Here is a 21,179-nt window from a genome sequence, read left to right as displayed (position 1 = left end):
TTTGCTACATTTTATGACTTAAATATAAATGAGAAGATGCCAGAAACCCACACAGACATGAACGCAGCCACACAAAAACACACTGGCACATTTGGTCGCATACACAAAACATGACAACTCAAAACAATGCTTGATGTATATGAAGTAATAGCAGAATGTTGCATATTCACCTAGCTATGTGAAATCCCAATACTTTGTAGATATGACATTGCCCTGTATTGCATGTATACAAATGTTTAAATTTAGTTTCACTAACTACAAACAAAAGGCGTGTGAAAATTATGATAGTATGAGGAAACTACACTCCCTGGCGCAGTTTTGCGCCCTCCATGTGTTTTATTTGTTTCTATTTCCTTTCAGGTATGTGCTACCTGACTTGTCTATATCACGATACGGTCCAGGTATTACTTATGCCTAGCATCTACCAGGCTCCGCGGGAAACTTTTACCCCCTTTTCCACCAGACGACGATCATTGAGCGGCCAAAAGTGGATTTGTGTGACCCTTCCACGATTGGAATAGTAAGCATCTTGTAAAGGTATAATTCAAAGGACAACATATCCAAGAAAAAAGCTTCTTATTTACGAAATTTGTTGAGTGTGAAAGTTTCGGTCTCTGACCTGCAGCAGTCTCTCGTGAAAATGAGGTATAAATCATTTTGACAGAAAGCTAATATGAACAGCTAGAAGGAAACACAAAGGGTGACGGAAAACATGTTTATGTCTGCTCCAGCCAACTCGGAAGAGCGAGCAAAGTACAGCCAGGTACAAGGGACGTACCAGTAACAATCTTAATGGGGGGGGGGGGGTCGCTCTACCGTTTTTTTTAATGCCTACGGTACCTAAAATACACATTTTCTTTGTTCAGCCATTCCAACCATATTACTGTGCTGTACATACCAGAGATGACCCTGGCAACTCATGCTTTACTAATGCACGTGACGTGGGTTTCAGCGCGTCCGCCGTGGGAACATGGTTTGAGGATATAAATTATAATCATCTTGTGAACTGTAGTTCGAATGGGAGATTTCTAATTACACCCTTTAGATATTTCAGCTTTCAAACATGAAAAAAAAAATATATTTAACAGCCAACCATCCATCTCAAATGTTACGTTACCGGGAGACCATAATGAACCCAATGTTACTTTGAAAGCGCGTAAAACTCAATTTGGTCCCAAGTTCACAACCTGTCACTAATTTGTGGCGACTATGATTCCCCCCCTAGGGCTCTTGTCTTGTTACACAGTTAACGACAACAACTTGAGGGGCATTAAGGCATTCTTGGTACAGTCGTGGATTTGCCGTAAAAACTCCATCTGTCTTGAGACAGGAAAAGGTCTGTCATAACCTCGCCGAAAATCGAACGACAAAAACTCGCACGAGGTCCTGGGTCCGAATCCCCTGACATGCCACCGATGTTGTGCGCTTGAGAAATGCACTTTACACGACTAGTATTTTTCTCACTCGACTCAGGTGTAAAAATGGGTATCTGACTTCGGTTCGGGAGGTAAAAGTCGGCGAAAAAAGAGGGATGGGCTCCACCTTTCAATACCGTGCCCTAGACACAGAGGAAAACAACCCACTGCCCCTACAGCCTCAAAAAGGCTATACCTTTGCCTTTTTACCTTCCGTGAGCCTTAAACATGCCATAACATACATAAATGCCTTTTCGCACGAATAGATATTTACAATAACAAGCCAGCCGTGAGATCTCGCACAGAACAATCGAAGTCTCACCTAGTTACTGATCCACGGTTCAAAAGGTCAACATCATTCGGAAAACAAAACTTGATCAACAACTTAGGGCTACGCCATTAAACAGTTTAACAAGGGGAAAACATATGTTGGGTACTTTTATGAGTTCGATCTGCAAAGTCAGTAGTACGGTCAAACTGTCTATAGCGACCACTCAAGGGAATTGAAGAAAATGGTCACTGTAGACAGGGTTCTTACTGCTTGGGTTAGTCGGGAAAATAATCAATCAATCTATCTATCTATCTATCACCTTTATTTAGACTGGAAAAATAATCCGAGGCAACCAAAAACACCGTAAAAACAATGAGTTGCTTACCTACAATTATTCGAGATAAAAAACAAATTACAGAACTTTCAATGAAATTCAAAGAAACACCACAGAAATATTCTCTAAAAGTTCCGCTTCTTGCCTTGCAATTCTTCTTCATAAATGACTAAGACATATCTCAAGTCACTACTGTCTTTAAGAAAAGGAATACAAGGAAGCGTTCAGCGCCTTGGGCGACGGTGGAAAGTCCCTTGAGACGATACGTACGAGACGACCTTCAATAGACCGCGTCTATTCAAATACATGTTGCAATCACTGACGGCCATACCAACTGCGCGTACAATGTGGGGTGCAAGTAATTTTATTATTCTTATCCATCTACATCCATAGTAAAAGATATACCTAACTTACTTTAGATTACACTTTCAACTCAACAGTTAAAGTGATTTTGTTACACAATAAAACGATTCATAAATCGATATTACCTTTTTTGAAATCTATATAATGAGTGTCTGCCCCTGTAACTTCGAGTTTGGAACAGTCCGAACCCGCCTCGTTTTGAGTTGTCAGGTCATGTCAGCTTGGCTGGGGAAAACATATTTGCATGGTAGGCGTGTTACGGACATGCTGTACTTTTTACGACATACCAGTAAACTTATAGCTAAACTAGCTATATAGAAAGAAAAATTGTAAGATCCAAGGCTTCAAGATGGTGGTTGGTGCCAAGACGAAGGATTTGCGGACCGTTTTCTTGGCTTTTCTTGCGGTTTTGACGGTAGGCGAATTTTGAAGTTTTTTACTTCCGTGTTTGTGCTCGCGTGTTGTTCGCAAGCATTCTCCCTTAATACTAAAATATCTACTAGCTTTAGATAAATACTTGTGGTCTAGTCAGCCCAACAGTAAACGCCATAAACATTACAAGAGTTAAGCTTGTTTATTGTTAACTGCAATTGTCAAGATTTTGAGAACAGATTAGAGTTCTTGATGACATGTTCCGTTTTTAGGCTGGATGAATGGTAGGGGGTTTCCGTGTCTTTGAGTGTTTGTTAAAATGCATTTACACAACTTCGCCAAGCAATTCAACTGCTATATAACTCCTTTGTGTACTGTATAATCATGTTGTGAACATTATTTAAGCTCTCTTTTATGATAGAGGATTTGTTGTGATTAATTCGAGTTCCTCTCTACGAGGTATACATGCTAGTACGTGATATTGCCAGGGCGACGGAAGTGGTTAGAAAGAAGTTGTGAAATTTTCTCGTAAAATTTCCTCTTGCCACGATGGCACCGTGTCAGCAACAGTTAATGCGTGATTTGCTATATCTTACTGCCAGTCGAGTGTTTCAAAGTTCAAATTCGTCCGTTAACGTATGTAAAAACAGATTTGGTTTTTGACCTTTGCGTTGTGGAATGTGCAAATATTGAAACGCTGAACATAGAGACCGATGATAAAAACATTAGTGTGAAGTAGAGATTTTAAAGGCAACCAAAGCAATATTAGTGCCCAAAATATGGAACGTATATGACGTCGTATTTTTGCATGGTGGACGCTGCTATACATTGCGATAGTGTTGTTTGAACTAATCATGTATAGAAATGACTAAATAAAGTGACTTTCAAAATCCGATTTTCGAGCCCAAATATTGCTTGGGTTTCCTTTAATGAAAGTTTTTTTTTTCTGCTTCTGTTACCATTACTAAAACCATGCAATCTGACTTACTCTAGAGTTGGTTTATACTGGTACAGGGTGCATAAATCACGATAATTTCGAAGTAGGGGGTCAGCAGCTAAGGTCGCACTATCAGCTGTTGATTGCCCGGGTTAAATTGTACTTTGTTCTTTGTTGGTTTATCTAAAAGCACGTTTCAGGTGTAGCTTTAGTCGCGAATGTATAACGCTCAAATCTGCGTGGCACATTTTGATGTCAAACTCCAATGCGAGGGGGGTGGGGCTTACTGTTGATGATATTGTACTAGACTCTCAGAAAGATAGGTAAGGTTGAGGTAGACGGAGAAGGGTTAGTCGCTAACGTATACATACCAGTCTACTGTAATTCTTGATTTGTTAACTGTAACTTAATTTTAGCTAATTTAATGGTCACTAGTCAACAGCTAAAATTCCATCATCGCAAATATTTGATCACTAATACTTGAGACAGTAATGTTTGTTCCCACCGTTAAAATTAAGTGCCGTGACCTACTCCATTTTCCTTCAACCGCTATATTTTCCTGCCGCTGTAGTAAAGTGATTTACAGCATGCTGAGTGGCACATGACGTTAATCTTCACGGGGACCCCGCCGTTGATAGATGATTATCATTGTTGTAGAATTTATTTAAAAACAAAGAAGATAGGCGCTGTTTAGAGGTAAGCGATGAGGATGGCTCACTAATGTATCAAGTCAAAGTTCCTTCCCGCACCGATGGTGCATAGGGCGGCGCCCACTCCGTTTCAGTAGCCCTTGGGCCACACAACTTTGTGCAATCACTACAGCAGGGGGCTAGTCCACTGGTAGTGGTGTGCGTTTAATCACGAATGTATACCGTTATATTATGTGTGGCATATTCCGATGTGAAACTTCAGGGGAACACATAGTGGTGAAAGGCAAGGGCAATCTCATAACCTTTTGAGACCGTAGGTTGTAAATCAACCGTACTAGTGATTGGACACGGTGCTGGAAGGTTGAGCCCATCCCTCTCGCCTTCCACCGCCTTTTACCTCCCCACTCCCCACTGTCTCGTTTCTACACCTGAGTGGCGTGAGGAATGTCGTGTAATATGCCCTTCGCAATGACTAAACGTCTAGTCGCGAATGCCATGCGGATCGAACCCGTCACTCTGATTATCAATCTCGTGTCCGCTGGCATATATATACTCACTCGGCCATTCGATACCACACTTTGGTGCATTCCCCAAAACATTGCAGGTGCCATCAGTAAGCAACTTAAGCCCCTGTCACACTTGTGCGTATACGTATTAAGATGTTTTTGGGTTAGATTAAGTTTGCAACCGAATTTCTTAGGTTTGATCACTAGGCTGCACAACGGTGGGTCAAAGTAGAAAACAACTTTCTCCCTGCAAACTTTACTTAAACCCCCAAAAAATGTTAATGCGGAACTCATTCCCTCTTGAATGAACGCACAGGGTCCTTAGACTGCTCTGAAATTCTGGCACGTGTCGATGTAAATTTAAAGGGGAGACCTCCTGGCTAAATCATTTTGATAGACTCTCAACAACATGTGTACAAGTTAAGAATCAGTTCACCAAGCAAACGGAACAGGTGTTTTGGCCGTCAATAATAAGTGATTGTTTTACACCGTAGTGCCTCGAGTTACATTTTAGGGAAGTCTCTTCTAAGAAACCACTTTGTTTGTGTGCGGTTGGTTGTTGTTTTTCACGGTATTCGGTAACTTAAGAAACTTGATAGAAAAGGGGCGGTTTGAAATGGACAGAAAGGGGAAGTAAGAAAAATAAAAGTGACGGATAAAAGAAAGGATCCATCTAACCGTTTCGCCCAGACTAAAAACATTTTTTCACATTTCCCAACTTTAGAAACTTGATAGAAAAGGGGGGATTTGAAAGGGAGAGAAAGGGAAGTAAGTGATGGAAGGATATATAGAAGAAAGGATCCATGTAGCCGTATCCCCCAGACGAAAACGTTTCTAAACATTTCCGTGACCAGAGGTGAAACAAACACACTGTTATTGGTATAGGATTCTAAGAGCAATGGTGATTATTACCCTTGCCAAGAAAGTGGATATGTTTTTCGGTAGCATTTGTAAAGGCGTTTGTTTTTGGTTGTGTATCATAACAAGGAAGCCCATGTAGCTCAACTGAAAACAGCCTCACTCGTCCCTTGTTTCAATAAGTTGGTAACCGGGAGAGCCTAGCCTCGATCGGTTCAATTCCGGGGAAGGGCAGCCTGCATGGTTGGAGCTGCCTTCCTCTTTCAGAAGGGATGTTAGGTATATAGGGGTGCCTCAAGCACGTTAAAGAGCACTACAGCAGCCTCCGTTACTCAGATGGGTACCTACTGGCTGTACTACAAAGGCCTGGGACTGATAATTATGTGTGAACTTTTTCCCGATCTCATACTGTATTCCATGGCTCAACGTTATGTTACTTAAAATTAATTCTGTGCAACGTTACAATACAAGTACACGTGGCTGAACGTATTGCACTATCACAAAACTTTACCACATCATTAGATGACAGCTTTACTTCATGTTTTTCGCAGCTAGCTTTGCAAATTGAAGCAAAAGTGGAGAAATATTTTAGTCCTAGCCTATGAGAAAGACTACCTTAACTTAGCTTGTGACTGGGAAATGTTTATGTCCTCGAGAAAAACTATAGGTCACCCGTTTAATGCTACTTCCGTGTAGAGAGTTTGTATTTTTCACAACTTTGCAAATTGTAGCATTTCTTGATGATAATAAAAATGAAGGCCACGGGGAATGGTTATGTTGTGACATGGGAAAGATGGTGTCCTCGCGAAAGACTAAGTCCTCCGTTTTATGCTACTTCCGTGTAGAGAGAGTTTATACATTTTTCAAAATTTGCAATTTGTAGCAAAAGTGGAAGGGTTTCTTGATGAAGGAAAAAAAAGTAGTCCTCGGGGAATGATTATGTCGTGACAAGGAAAAGTTGGAATCAATCTTCGCGAAAAACTGAGTCCTCCGTTTCGGCATACTTCCGTGTAGATAATGTATCTTTTTTACAACTCTTTGCAAATTGTAGGAAAGTGGAAGGAATTTTTGATAACACGGATATGTTTTAGTCCTCGGGGAAAGGCTATGTCGTGACAGGGAAAAGTTTAAGTCCTCAGGAAAAAACCGAGTCATCCGTTTTAGTTACTTCCGTGTATAAACACGGCTTCTTATCTGTGGAGGCTCATTTGCGGCCAAGAAGGAAATAACGGGGAGGAAAATTGTCACTCGTCCCACGGTGTTACATCATCATTCCATGATCCAGGGTGTTATCACTCCTACGGAGGAACCTCTCCTTGGACTGACTCAAGTCCTAGTCTCGCCGGTCCATCGTTCATGGATGATCAATTTTGGCTCATTATGGGCCCTTTTCTGATGATGGTTTAGGTATATATACAGTGTTGTGGCTTCAAATGGCCGACAGGCTAAGCTAGCGGACAAGGTTCACTTTGCTGACTCATGTTATGCTGGGGGGCGTACAAAGACTTAGATGTTTCTAGTATGTTAGTCTATTTTGGGTAAACAGGGATTGTCAATTCTAACAAGTACTTTCTTTTTCAACCTTTCTTTATTTCTTCGTTAGCTCCTTTCTTGGTTGGTCATTAATTTCTTTCCTCCTTTTTCCTTCTATTCTTTCTGTCATGGGAGAGAACTTTTTTGTGATTTTTAGAAAAAAAATTATTTGTTTGCTTTTCTTTCCTTTCCTGAGGAGATAAAATATGCAAAAAATCCAGACCTGACAAAACCAACAATACGTGCTTCATGAGAAAGTACGGTTAGAATTATCAGAGAGTAGTTATTTTAACTATTGTAGGGACCACATTTTAGTTATTATATGAGGACGTAAAACAATAACAAAACATTTGTTACATTATTGTTTCATATGGATGTTTTTCTGCTGTCTTCTTCAGGTCCAGTGTGTTCACAGTTCTACAACAGATCGAACACCAACCCCCACACCGATACAGACACAGACACAGACTATGTATATTACCGAAAAAATGACCACAATTGTCACATTACCTGAATCAACTGTTACAGTTTGCAACAGTTATATGAACTGTACACAAAAAGAATACTGTGAGGAAAATCCAAACGTTCGAGGAGTTTGCCAATCATGCCATGACAGTTGCGATGGTTGCTCTGGCCCTGGAAATATGGACTGTACAAGATGCAATGCAACTAGCTTTATTGTGCAACACGTTGTTTATGACGGTGAAACAACGACACCTACCGGACCAAACACGACAGTGCAGACAACCGTTGCGACAACGACGGCCAGAACCACTATTATGACAACTTCTTGGAGAATCACGTCACGGGCGACTGACGTCACTGATAAAATAACGTCATCATCAACGCATCCAAACGCCACGACGACGATGACCACAAATTCAATGTCAACCGAAACGACACCAGCAGAACCGAAAAACTACACGATCAAAGTCGAATGCGTCGACGAATGCCCAGGCGGCTTGGAAGCACCTTCGAGCAGTTCCAAGTTGTGCTGCCACGTCCAATGTAAAGATAAAGGTTGTTACGGCAACTCCTCTAGCGACTGTTGCCATGGCAACTGCACAAACGGTTGCTATGGCGACGGGGATGAGAAATGCTGCCCAGAAGAATGCGATCCGGCCTATGGATGCGATCATTATGGCAGCTGTCGCGCGTTCGTTGAGCCATCGGACGGAGGGCCGACTTTACCGACATGGGCATACGGATTAATAGGTGGGGGCGGTGCCATTGTCCTAACGGGGGGCATCATAGCGATCAGCTGCTGTATCAGACGGACGAACTGTAAGGGGAGACCAAGGGAAGAGTCTGATGGGGGAGAGGAGCGTCTTGAGGTGAGATCATCGTCTTCATGATTTTCTATCTTTTATACATTTCAAAATGGTAGACATTCAGGAATTACAATTTTTGAATACAATTCAATCTCCACAATAGACCCCTTTCCAAATACCGCGGCCATTTTGAATCTAGCGCGAGCGCGCGTGGTTCGAGCGCGGGAAAGCGCGGGAAAAGTACACACCCGGTAAGTCCGAGCCAGCGGTAACGGCGTCCTCAATAGAAAGCAGCGTTGAGTCATCTTCGGCGGCGAGATGTTCTCCTCCTCGGTGAAATCCATCGATATATTTGCATGGCACAAGTAGATGATATTGTTGTGGACACTTGGACTCGATATCGGCCAGTAAAATTGTGAATTTCTGCCACTTTTCCACAGTTCCTGCCGGGATGTTGAGCGCGCGCTACAGTGATAGAATGCTAATATGTTTACACCGCGTGCTTGTAGTTTCCCTAGTAATGTTAGCTTAAGTCTAGAAAAATCCCACAAAACATACACTTTTCGGGCTGGGATCCTTATAGCTACTTAGATAGAAATATACAGAATTTTACCGGTTGTGACCGTAATTTTGGACGATGCCAACTTCGCCCGGGAAAACGCGCGTTGAGAGGGGGTCGTGTGTTCTGTCTAGCCTTTCTTTCTTTTCTGTCTAGCTTTTCCTTTCTTTCTTGTTACATCTCCCGCATGGCGATATTTGACATTTCCGCTGAATGCAATCCAACAAAAAAAGACGTGAAAATGTAGGCTTGAGCTTAAGGTCAGTTTGATTAGGAATTTTACAGAATTTTGGCGGCTTCTTTTGACGAGTTTTCTGAAATATCAAAACCTAAAGTACGTGAGTGAAGCTGGAGTGTTTTCACTTTGCGCCGTAATATCTTAATTTCCGTCGGATGATATTACAGAAACGTGAAAATATGGGCTTGAGGGCTTTGCGAGTATAGAAATTTGACGGAACTTCGGTGGCTCCTTTGACTTTGACAATATTTTAGTGCCAAGATTAGCTTGATGAAGTTCGTGAGTGAAAGCAGGGGGCGTGTTTCATTACATCACTTTTCGCGTAAATATTTTAGATTTCCACAGGATGAAACCCCACAAAAAAAGGAAAAATATCGGCATGAGGTCCTTCAGTCCTCAAGTCAATACTATTTAACGTTTTTCGGGTTCCATCCGGGCAACAGATATCTGAAATATTGCCGCGCAAAATGATTTAAAGAAACGTCAGATACAGTGGAAAACACACCTTCACTCACGTACTTGGAGTCCTCAAGACTAAATTCTTGGCATCCTAAAAGATCGTCAAAAAGCCGCCGGAATGCTGCCAAATTTGTACCCAAAAGGACATTGAACTCAAGCCTATATTTTAACGTTTTGCAGGATTTCATTTGGCGGGAATATAAGATATTGCTGAGCGAAGTCGATGTAACGCTGCACAGAAAACACGCCCCTCCCTCAAACTAACGTAATTTCAAGATGATGTTGGCATTGTCACGACAGCCAAAAGGCTCAAGAGTTATATTCATACCTTAACGTAGCTATAGGGCGTATTCACGTGACGTAGGCATGACGTCATCACTACGCGTGCCCATAGCGGCGGACATCTTGGTGTTCACCCGCAGGCCTGCAGCGCGCGCTCGACAACAAAGTTGTAGACAGAAGAAGTTCTCCGAAATGGAGGAAAGTGAGATTGTATGTCCGTTATCTGACTATGCAAGAAGCCTTGCACCTCATGTCCGTCAGCGCTACCAGGAGAAGATTTCCGCTGTTGGAATCGACCCTTTTTTGATTCAAGATGAGCAGCTAGACGCGGATCGCTTGCCACCAATGATGTCGCTTGACCTTGTCTCATACTTAGTACTGGAGACAAGTTTCTACTCCCAGGAGCGTTTCAAGGCCTACAAAAGTCTTGAGGCTTACAATTATGTGGTATCTGGCTTTGTGGAAAGCGTCAAGGGAAAACGTATGGATGGGAAACATGTCGTGGTTGGCAAAGTGAAGCATTCCCAGAAGTGGAATGACCCCTGCGTCCTTGTGTGGGTTATCACAAGTCCCGGCGGGACGATTTTGAGCGCTCACTGTCGTGACTGCCTGGCAGGATTGGGTGAGTGTTGTTCACATGTAGCCAGCGTGTTATTTTACCTAGAAATGTACCACCGAGTAAGTGCTGACGTCGCCTCGACTGACTTAGCAAATGCATGGCTCCCTCCAGCGTTATCACGCACAGCCTCGGCCTTGCCAATGGAAAACATTGATTTTAGCTCGCCGAAGAAGCTTAAGAATAATATGACGATGCTAGCGGGAACGTGCGCTGAACCACCACCATCTCACGACGTGCTCACAGAAGAAGAGAAGAAGCATACACCAAGTGAAGGTGAGATGAATGAATTGTTTGAGAACCTTGACAAGGTGAAGTTCAAGCCGGTGGTGTTGAGCACGGACGAACAACACTGTGAATCGTTTATTCCCAAGAGCAAATATGTTAGCACAATTTCAGACCTTTCTGACGGTAAATATCTGAAAATGAGTTACGACCAACTCATGGAGGCCTGCTCAAATGTTCACCTACAACTATCTGATGATGACAGGAAATTAATCGAGGAGGACACCAGAGACCAGGCAAGGGGAGGATCATTCTTCAAACACAGGGCAGGGAGGATTGGGGCATCAATGTCCAAACAAGCCTGTGCTACCAACCCAGCCCAGCCATCACAGTCCCTTATCAGAACAATTTGCTATCCTAAGAGTTTCACGTTCACAACAGAAGCCACAGAACACGGGTGCAAACATGAACAAAAAGCAGTGGCTGAGTATGAAAAATTCATGCAGACCCAACACACCAACTTCAGAGTGCATCAGTGTGGAATGTCGGTTCATCCAGAACACCAATTTTTACATGCAACCCCTGACTTTGTCTGCAGTTGCGACTGTTGTGGCCAGGGTTGTGGAGAAGTGAAGTGTCCCTACTGCTTAAAAGAAATGGACTTCGATGAATATGTAAAGAAGCGAAGCTCATGCATGGACCAGACTTTTCTACTGAAGAAGGACCACAAGTATTATTACCAGGTACAGCAACAGCTGTTTGCAACAGGCAAAAGTTACTGTGACTTTGTTGTATGCTCAGTAAGTGACAGCAGACAGGCCAGGATAGCTGTAGAAAGGATAAAGCCAGACTTGGAGCACTGGAACACTGTTGTACCAAAGCTAGCACAGTTCTGGAGGTTTTGTATTTTGCCAGAAATCCTCGGTAGATGGTTTACACAGAAAAGAGACATTGATCTGCAGCCTGCTACTGGTACTGGCATATGTTTCTGTAGGAGCGCATCAGACTCACAAGTTGTTAAATGCACCAGTCAAACATGTCCCATCACAACATTTCATCTGTCTTGTTTGAAGATCACTGGAGTGCCAGCTAAATGGCTTTGCCCACTCTGTCACATCTCTCACAAGTCATCAAAACTGAAATCTGTCAACACAAAATCCAAGAAGACGAGTGCTGCTCCTCAGAAAGCCCTGAAACTCCAGTCAATATGTGTTTGCAAGAAAACACCAATGGTAACAGACAAACTCCTAGAATGCCATAATGACAGTTGTGGGAATGGGAAATTCTTCCATCTACACTGCATCAACTACAAAAAAATGCCAAATAATGCTTCCACTACATGGTTATGTTTACAGTGCAGGAAGAAGCAACGTGTAAGCAAATCATTTCAGCAGGAGCCTGACACTGCCTCATCAGTTAACCATGTGTTAGACTTAGAGAGAGAAGGACTGACCATCACAAGTGTAAATCATAACAACAATATTGAAAGGTTTGCACCACTATGTAACCTGACAGATGATCACTACGCCCTGATAACAGATCCATCAGGGTGGCTAGACTGTGATATTATACACAATGCCCATGTCCTTCTCAAGAGAGTCAATCCATCTATGGACGGGTTACAGAGAACAACTCTCGGACCTTGGCGCACTTTTGCAAGAGTCAAGAATCCCTTCATCCAAATTCTGCACACTGGAAGAAGTCACTGGGTGTGTTGCAGTACTGTCAAGAGTAATGATGGAGTTGTAGACTTATATGACAGTCTCTTTCACAACATCATTCAAGCTGAGATTGAAGAGCAAGTCAAATGTTTAGTTGGTGAGGACAATTATGAAGGTCTTCGGGTTGTTGCTGTTCAGCAACAACCAAATTCAGTAGATTGTGGAGTATTTGCAATCGCATTTGCCACCTGCCTGGCATATGGAATTCTCCCTCAGTCCGTAGACTTTAACCAGCCACAACTGAGGGCTCATTTGGCTTCTTGCTTCAAGAATGAGAAGCTGGAACTGTTCCCAACATATTGACTGCTCAAAATTCAGTCACATCAGTCCTGAGGATGCCCCCCTCCCCATCCCCACACACTGGCTAAGCTGTGATGAGAAGGCACTGTTGGTCATGCACTACAGTTACAGGTGAGAATATTTCCTACTTTTTATCTGTCATTTCTAGTTGACATGGAGATTTTCTTTCTCGGTATCTGTTGTTCATGTAGAAATAAAACCTTTATTGTTCTTCCTCCTGTTTACAGGTTCTAGAAGAGCATCGCTCCTGAGTATGCCCCCCTCCCCACCACTGGCTGAGCTGTGAGAAGGCACTATGGGATGTACATGTATGACACAGTTACAGGTGAGAACGTTCTTACTTTTTATTACTCTCATCTGTCATTTCTAGTTAACCTGGTGATAATGTTGTTGTCGGTATCTGTTCTTCACATAGAAATTGACTATTTATTGTTCTTCCTCCTGTTTACAGTGCAAAGTTCCAGACAAGAAGTTGATTTGTTCTAGAAGACTGCTACCAAATCTCCACACGAAGGAAGGTTCAATATGTGCCCTCTCTTTCCTACTCCATTACTGACTGGGGCAATAAAGTCCTAAGTTGTTTGGATAAAGATGTAAATAAATTCCTGAAGCATTGTTTACTACTCCACTCGATACTTGTATTGTCATTCAACGTTATTGAATAATTAGTTTTTCTTGCAATTGTCTGTAGCTCAAGAAGCGTGTTGTAACACTATGATAATCACAATTTGAGGCAATATCTGTACAACTGTACAAAACTTTTTACAAATACATTTTAGCGCTATCCTGTAAAGTGACATAGCATCTTAAAGCACAAAGACAAATAAAGAAAGGCATTACTACTAGTAATGTTACTGATAATGACACAAAAAGCATCAGGTATTTACAGATCTAACGTTAGATATGAACAAGGAAATGCTCCAGCATTTTCTCCAGTATCAAACAGTTTCAACTACTTAAGTCTTGTGCAAAGAATGTAACATTTATGCATGCAGCAAGAAAGGCATGAATTAAGAAATGGGCCGTTGATCTATTACTTTCTAAGATTGCTATCTTCATAGATTCATGAAGCCTAGATCTATCTGCCCTTATGTGATTGCTGAGGCATTTGCATCTTAAGTAACGCACTAGTACTACTTTAGCATTTCTCCACTATCGAACATTCAACAACTGAAGAAATTTCTTATCAAAAGAAGGTAACATTTATGTTGAACAATAAAGATATGGAGTCAAACAGACAGTTTACTTATTACTTAGTAAGATTGATATCATAGATTCATACAGCCTAAATCTACATGTGTCCTTATTGTTAGTGAGCAAACAAGAGGAATTGCCAATGTGAGGATCCAGTCATCTCTACTCTAAGTGAAAGGTACAACTGATGGGCACAAGTTTGTCAAGGCAGCACATACTCTTACAATTCTGTCCACCATTCGTACATTGGAACCAGCAGTAGGGATTACATAGTCAATCTCGATAGTTCCTTGTAGCATCTTGTACTTTTGTTTCAATTGTCCTATTACACGTTCTACATGGATCCTCACATTGGCAATTCCTCTGGTTTGCTCAATATCCATTGGGTCAAGCTGTCTGGCGCCGCGGGTGAAAGTAGGGATGGCCAGCTTCACTTGATGTATGGCAAGGGTCTCTTCGATAGTGAAGCCACGATCAGCCATGACTAAGTCACCAGGTTTAAGTTTGTCTAACAGACCACAGTTTGTAGTAAGGTGCTTGTCAGATGTACGCCCCCCCCCCCATGCCTTGGACACAAAACAGATGGATCCTTGAGGTGTGATGGCTACCAGTACTTTCATTGTGTTGTGATGTTTGTAATTACTGAAGGTCTGTCCTCGTGCCAGAAGATTTGAAGGCCTCTCAATGAAAACTTCGAAGCAATCAATGATGATAGTGACCTTATCTCCAAATGTGTTCTCGAAACAAGCCGGCATGGTACGGATGATTACTTCCCGTTCAGGCCACTTGATAAGAGGTGACAGTCGTGTGTCCATCAGAGTCATCCATGAAGAGAAAATCCTTGAGACGGTAGGCTGGCTGACATCAAATCGATAAGCCAGATCTTGCTGAGGCACATTGAGCCTGAGTTTCATCAAAACCATCACAAACTCTTGAAAAGGTGTCAAGGTTTTGGTCCTCCTTGACACATGAGGCTCAACAAAATTGAATATTGTCTTCAAAGTATCAAAACTTGGTAAACCTGTGTAAAATCTCACCCTGTCATCACTGTCATTGCAGTTTGAAAAGTACTCCTCAGTGAAGGACTGCACTTTAGTTTCCTTAAACAGGTAGGCGAACTCAGATGTCTGTGTACCTTTGTCAGAAATGTTTGTGGAACTGGAGGGAGTCTCTGTATCTATCTCAAAAGCAGGGACCTCATTGGGAGCAGGTACGTTCACAGGCTGGTCAGGACAGTTTTCATGGTCCTCAGGGGTAGCATTGGGAGCAGGTACGTTCACAGGCTGGTCAGGACAGTTTTCAGGGTCCTCAGGGGTAGCATTGGGAGCAGGTACGTTCACAGGCTGGTCAGGACAGTTTTCATGGTCCTCAGGGGTAGCATTGGGAGCAGGTACGTTCACAGGCTGGTCAGGACAGTTTTCAGGGTCCTCAGGGGTAGCATTGGGAGCAGGTACGTTCACAGGCTGGTCAGGACAGTTTTCAGGGTCCTCAGGGGTAGCATTGGGAGCAGGTACGTTCACAGGCTGGTCAGGACAGTTTTCAGGGTCCTCAGGGGTAGCATTGGGAGCAGGTACGTTCACAGGCTGGTCAGGACAGTTTTCAGCTGTGAGGTCTTGTTCATTGGAAGCAGGTACGTGCATGGGTTCGTCGGGACAGTTGTTAGTTGTTGACTTGCCTGACCTTTTCACTTTCTTTGTGACCTCAGCCTGGAGATGGTCTTCCCGTAGTTTCCGGCGCCGTGTTGTTCGTTCGGCTCGCTCGGCTCTTCCGGCGCCTGTCACCGCATCTCCTTTCTTGCTATGGCCGAGGTTTACAGTAGGCGCCCAGTCGACATTAAACCGTTCCCATTCTTTGCTCGGTTGTCCAGAAACGAAGTGTTTACCACACACACGTTCATTTTGTAGCTTTTCCTCCGTTAGGTCTGCTCTACTAATGGCAGAAAGCCATTCTCTTCGCCTAGCCGATGTTAACTCCTCGGCATCCCTCCCCTGGTGTGTTATGACACGAGGAACGCGAAAAAACCCCACCTTTTCCCGATGTTTGTGCGCTGCACCCGTCCTGTTTCCACATCCAACAACGATGCACAGCACCATGATGGCAAGGCAGACAGTTTTGAATGGGAATTGTGGATCGCTCAGCCTCGGCTCAGGGAATGTTGCTCATTTTTCTGCGGAATGTAACATACAGCGTGCAATAGAATACTGTGCCTGAACACCAACATGTCCGCCAGAACGCGTTGCTATGGCCCGCGATTGGTTGCTGGGGACAGGGGTCACGTGACTGAATACGCCCTATAAGGATCCCAGCCCGAAAAGTGTATGTTTTGTTGGATTTTTCTAGACTTAAGCTAACATTACTAGGGAAACTACAAGCACGCGGTGTGAACATATTAGCATTCTATAACTGTAGCGCACGCTCAACATCCCGGTAGGAACTGTGGAAAAGTAGCAGAAATTCACAATTTTACTGGCCGATATCGAGTCCAAGTGTCCACAACAATATCATCTACTTGTGCCATGCAAATATATCGATGGATTTCACCGAGGAGGAGAACATCTCGCCGCCGAAGATGACTCAACGCTGCTTTCTATTGAGGACGCCGTTACCGCTGGCTCGGACTTACCGGGTGTGTACTTTTCCCGCGCTTTCCCGCGCTCGAACCACGCGCGCTCGCGCTAGATTCAAAATGGCTATTGGGTAAGATTCGGAGACGCTGAAGAAGAGTGATGGATGTCACAAAACTAGTACATGGCATGCTGGATAAATATATATATATATATCCAGTATACCTCTTTCAAATACCAATACCAATTAAAATGGTGACTTATATTTTTTCTTCTCTTTCGTTTCCATGACGACAGATGAAGAAAAGAAAAACCAAGAAAAAGGTAAGGAGCATCTGTTATCTAAAAAGGCAATCTTAAAGTACGAATTTTTATATATAAGCAGTTACACTACGCAGAATAGCAAACTGTTCCCTCCATTTAACTACATGTAGGGCATCGCAAACTGTTATGTTTTTGTTGCGCTGTGTTGTGTTTTGTTGTGTTGTGTTGTGTTATGTTGGACTAGATTTTTTAAAACAAAAACTTACACTGATTCAAACACTACAAATTCCTTCACGCCCTTAATAGCTTCACTGTCAATATGTTGCAATCAACTATCAGAGCAGGAAGTTGAAAAATACTTTCATTGCGTATTGTAATCCATTTCAACTTGTTATGAAAATGTACTTTTGATTATTGATTGATTGATCTCTCTTATTTTGATACATTTTCATCTCGTTTAACTTTGCAGAAGAGAAACAGTTATGTTCCCTCCCCAAACAGCGTGAGAGAGGTAAGACATCATGCTTTCTTTTATGTAACATTGACTTCCATTTTGATACAGGAGGGTAGGATAATGAGTTTTATGCTTTCTTAGAAAATTGTTAAAAAAGAAACTATTGTAAGATTGTTCTCAACCAAAAATATGAAATTGCCTTCCAGCGTTTTAGCAGTCCTTGTACTAAACCTTCCTCCAATTTCAAAGACCGAAGCTATAGCTAATTTCCGTCGCTTGGAGGCGTTCTGGTCTAAAGAAGGAGGTCCCAAATGTCACTAGGGCTTACTCCCATGATATCAATTCTCTTACAAGTTTTTAAGGAGAACGTTATATACTCCTAATACGATTTTTTTTTCATTGTTGGTGGTTAAGGACTCGAAAAAAACACAAAAAATGCTTATAATACTTTGATTATCTCAATTATAGTTGTAGCATTACTTAGTATTTTCTGTCCCTCCTCTTAGATTTATCATCCTCGGTACTTGGTTAAAATTCATTATCTTCATTATAGATGAACGAAGACGGTCCGTATGCAAATGGGGAGTACGTCGATCCCGCCGGAGTGTCCAACCCCGCCCTCCAACCGGATGACGGTGCCTACGATGACGTCAATGTGCATACGGATGCCGTCTATGTCGAGCCGCAGCCGGATCAGTTCAATCCGGATTCGACTGATGACGGGATCTACGACCAGCCGCCGCCGGAGGAAGTGAACCGGCACGTGGGCTACGGTTACCATGGCAACGCGCCTGCGCAACAGGAGGCGGTGTACGGAAACGACCCAGATCAGGTTTCAGGAGAACAGTATCCGGTTTCAGTAGAACAGTATCCGGTCTCAGCAGATCAGTATCCGGTTTCCGGAGACATTGACCAATCCGGATTCGCGTCAGTTGAACCCGTCTACCAAAATACCGGTTTCGCAGCACAGGCAAATGAAACACAACCAGACCTATCGATCTATCAGAACCTAGAGGGATCGAACCCACCACCTGCAGCACACGAGGACTTACCTGTGTACTACGACTACACGGCACAACACGGCAACTCGGGTTTCCCCCCGCCCCCTCCGGAAGATGACGAACAGTGTCTATCTGTAGACTCCCAAAACAGTTTCCCCTCCCTCCCTCCTCCCCTACCCCCGGGAGACCTCTCTAGGTTCCCCCCACCCCTTCCAGAAGATGACGAACAGTGTCTATCTGTAGACTCCCAAAACAGCTTCCCCTCCCTCCCTCCTCCCCTACCCCCGGGAGACCTCCCTAGTCTCCCGCCACCCCCACCCCCTGAGGAGCCCCCGACAGAGCCCCCGCGCCTCACAGCGTCCCCGCCCCGTACTGCAGGCGGGAGGAAGAAGACGAGAAGAGTGCCGCCCCCACCGCCGGCTGGGCCGAGGCCCGAGTCTGCCAGGAGAGTACAGAGACCGCCACGTAAGTAATCATTTACGGAACTATATTCAACTGCTTTCATCTAGAATGATGTTTTGCCAGTCCCTTTATTTGTCTCCCTCTCTCTCTCTTTCTCTCTCCATCTATTTCTCGCTCATAGCGTCGCTCTCTGCCCTTTCTCACTTTCCGTTTCTCTCTGCCTCTCTCTCGCCTTTCCGCCTTTCTCTCTCTTGCCCTTTCTAGCTCTTTTTCTTTGTTTTCCGAACTTTTTTGTTCTCTTCCCCTTCCCCCCTTTTTTCTCTGGCCTTCTCCTCTCTTGGTCTTACCAGTGCCTCTTTCACATTTTCCCCTCTCTCCCATCTCTGTGGAAAGAGGCCCCAAACTTCTTTCTGTTTCCGTGTGTAGTTGTGAACTTAAATTGATGCTTAGATTTAGACCCTCCCATGCCTAGTGGCACAGTAATCGGCTGCAAGCTTTCTCCACTCAGGGTTATAGGCTTTAGCCCCCCTCTCACTGGACCCGTGGCACGCTGGCGGCGTCGCTGCGTCCTAAACTGGATTTGTGTTACCCTTGACTCTGTAATGAGAATATCATTCAAAACGTACAAGTATGACCAAAAAGACAACACAACACACAAAGCGAAAAAATGTTCGATTTTTGTCGATGAAATTCGTTGAGTGCTTTGTCGTTGGGGGCTTAGGAACTAAGTGCCAACCTAGTGAGTTAACCGGGGCTCCCACACTCTTCATGTACTGCCTACATAATCTGCTTAGACTTTTAGATGCAGGAAGTACTAGATGAAACTTATTTATGCCATCTCTTTCTCCAGGAGTTGCGATAAGACAACCGGAACCGGAAATCTACGGTTACGACAACGAACCAGGCGACGTCTACGGTTACGACAACTAGTGCAGCAGCGCCCCCTTCCGGCCTCTCCATGTGTGCAATGCGCTCAATGCAAATATTCAGATTCAGTTTGAACAGAAGGAACAATATGGAATCATCACGTGTACTATAGCGTTAAGACATTGCCAATATCTGTTTATTTTTTTCACATTTTATAACAAAGTGGAAGGGAGGACAAAATCGGTGTGTTACACCAGTTGCTCTCCTATATCAAGTGTACATGTACATATATCTTACTTACTCAGAATGTTATACTTATTCACACAAAACAAACATTCAAAAACGAAGACTGTTCGTAACATATATAACGTACATCATTGTACTACTCTTTTTCAAGGAATATATTTTACCTCTACGTATACTCTGTCAACTTGAACATTTGGGTTTTCTTTTCGACCTCTTGAGCTGTTTTTTTTCTGAACATTATGCATTGTATCTTCGTATCTTGCATTGTCTTACTAGTCTGTATAGACAGACTGACCGTAGTAGTCTGTCTACGCTCTACTGTTAGGAAATAGAAAAACATACAATGTGGAAGATACTAAAACCTTCTCTATGTGTACATATTTGCATCATACTTAGTTCTGTATTTTTTATATTTACTGTAACTATTACTGTAATATTAAGGTATTCTATAATGTAATGAGGTATTGAAAGTGATCTTTTATTCGGAAAGAAAGGCGTTTGAAAACAACAAAGTTTTATATCAAACAACTCAAGAAAAACACACTACAGAATTGTGTACAGTTTATGACATACAATCTAAAACTGCTAACATAATAAGGTCTATTTATATGGAGATCACTGTATTACTGTACATATGTTTTATTTCATCTTATTTCATGTACACTAGAGCTGATGTTCTATAGCAGGGCAAGCAAAACGGATGTTTAGAAATGATCTGGTATATATATACATCTGTGTTTAGATATCACGCACCATATCTGCCGTATATAGTTCTATGTAACTGCGGAACCTAGCAACAACATATATGATAGGCTTTGTATGTGTGAACGTTTGGATGCAATCTTAATATACGTTATATCTTATATATCATGACACAAGTGTTGGACAATAGGTATAGTATAAGATATAATCTCGAACCCATATCTTTATTTCTGATCTTGAGAAAGTAGCAGTTATGTAAAATTTAAGTGTACATACCAGTTTTGTATTTTGTCACATATACTATCATCGATTATATTTTGTATTTAGGATAAGACATCCTTGTAGTATTGTTGATTAACTGACATGCATTGTACCATGTACGATTGTTGAGCAATATATTTCTTTTCTCATATCTCAAACAAACAATGGAAACGCCTCTTGTTACAATAAAGGTTTAGAAACTACACACGTTTTCATTTCTTTCTTTTTCTGTTTCTACGACAAGGAAAAGGGGAAGGTAAAAATAATGGATGATTCAAAGAGACTGAAGGAATGAATGAGTGACAGAAATAGAA

General features: G+C 42.7%; 2 protein-coding genes across 2 annotated transcripts; one reads left to right on the top strand and one right to left on the bottom strand.

Annotated features, from left to right (window-relative positions):
• The first annotated feature begins 10,102 nt into the window (after positions 1-10,102).
• On the top strand, positions 10,103-13,533 carry LOC136424134 (uncharacterized). The gene is made up of 3 exons (XM_066412593.1): positions 10,103-13,021; positions 13,138-13,235; positions 13,362-13,533. The coding sequence occupies exon 1, from the start codon at positions 10,133-10,135 to the stop codon at positions 12,911-12,913; it is 2,781 nt and encodes a 926-aa protein (XP_066268690.1). The 5' UTR covers positions 10,103-10,132; the 3' UTR covers positions 12,914-13,021; positions 13,138-13,235; positions 13,362-13,533.
• Positions 13,534-13,998: 465 nt separating this feature from the next.
• On the bottom strand, positions 13,999-16,395 carry LOC136424136 (uncharacterized). Its single transcript, XM_066412594.1, has one exon. The coding sequence runs from the start codon at positions 16,195-16,197 to the stop codon at positions 14,272-14,274; it is 1,926 nt and encodes a 641-aa protein (XP_066268691.1). The 5' UTR covers positions 16,198-16,395; the 3' UTR covers positions 13,999-14,271.
• Positions 16,396-21,179: the final 4,784 nt, after the last annotated feature.

Source organism: Branchiostoma lanceolatum, chromosome 18, assembly GCF_035083965.1.
Source record: "Branchiostoma lanceolatum isolate klBraLanc5 chromosome 18, klBraLanc5.hap2, whole genome shotgun sequence".
Classification (NCBI taxonomy): Eukaryota; Metazoa; Chordata; class Leptocardii; order Amphioxiformes; family Branchiostomatidae; genus Branchiostoma; species Branchiostoma lanceolatum.
The sequence above is the reverse complement of the archived record's forward strand: the minus strand, read 5'-3'. Positions and strand labels throughout refer to the sequence as shown.

Coding starts and splice junctions, on each gene's coding strand:
- LOC136424134 (XM_066412593.1), top strand. CDS start 10,133: ATGACGTCATCACTACGCGTGCCCATAGCGGCGGACATCTTGGTGTTC.
- LOC136424136 (XM_066412594.1), bottom strand. CDS start 16,197: ATGGTGCTGTGCATCGTTGTTGGATGTGGAAACAGGACGGGTGCAGCG.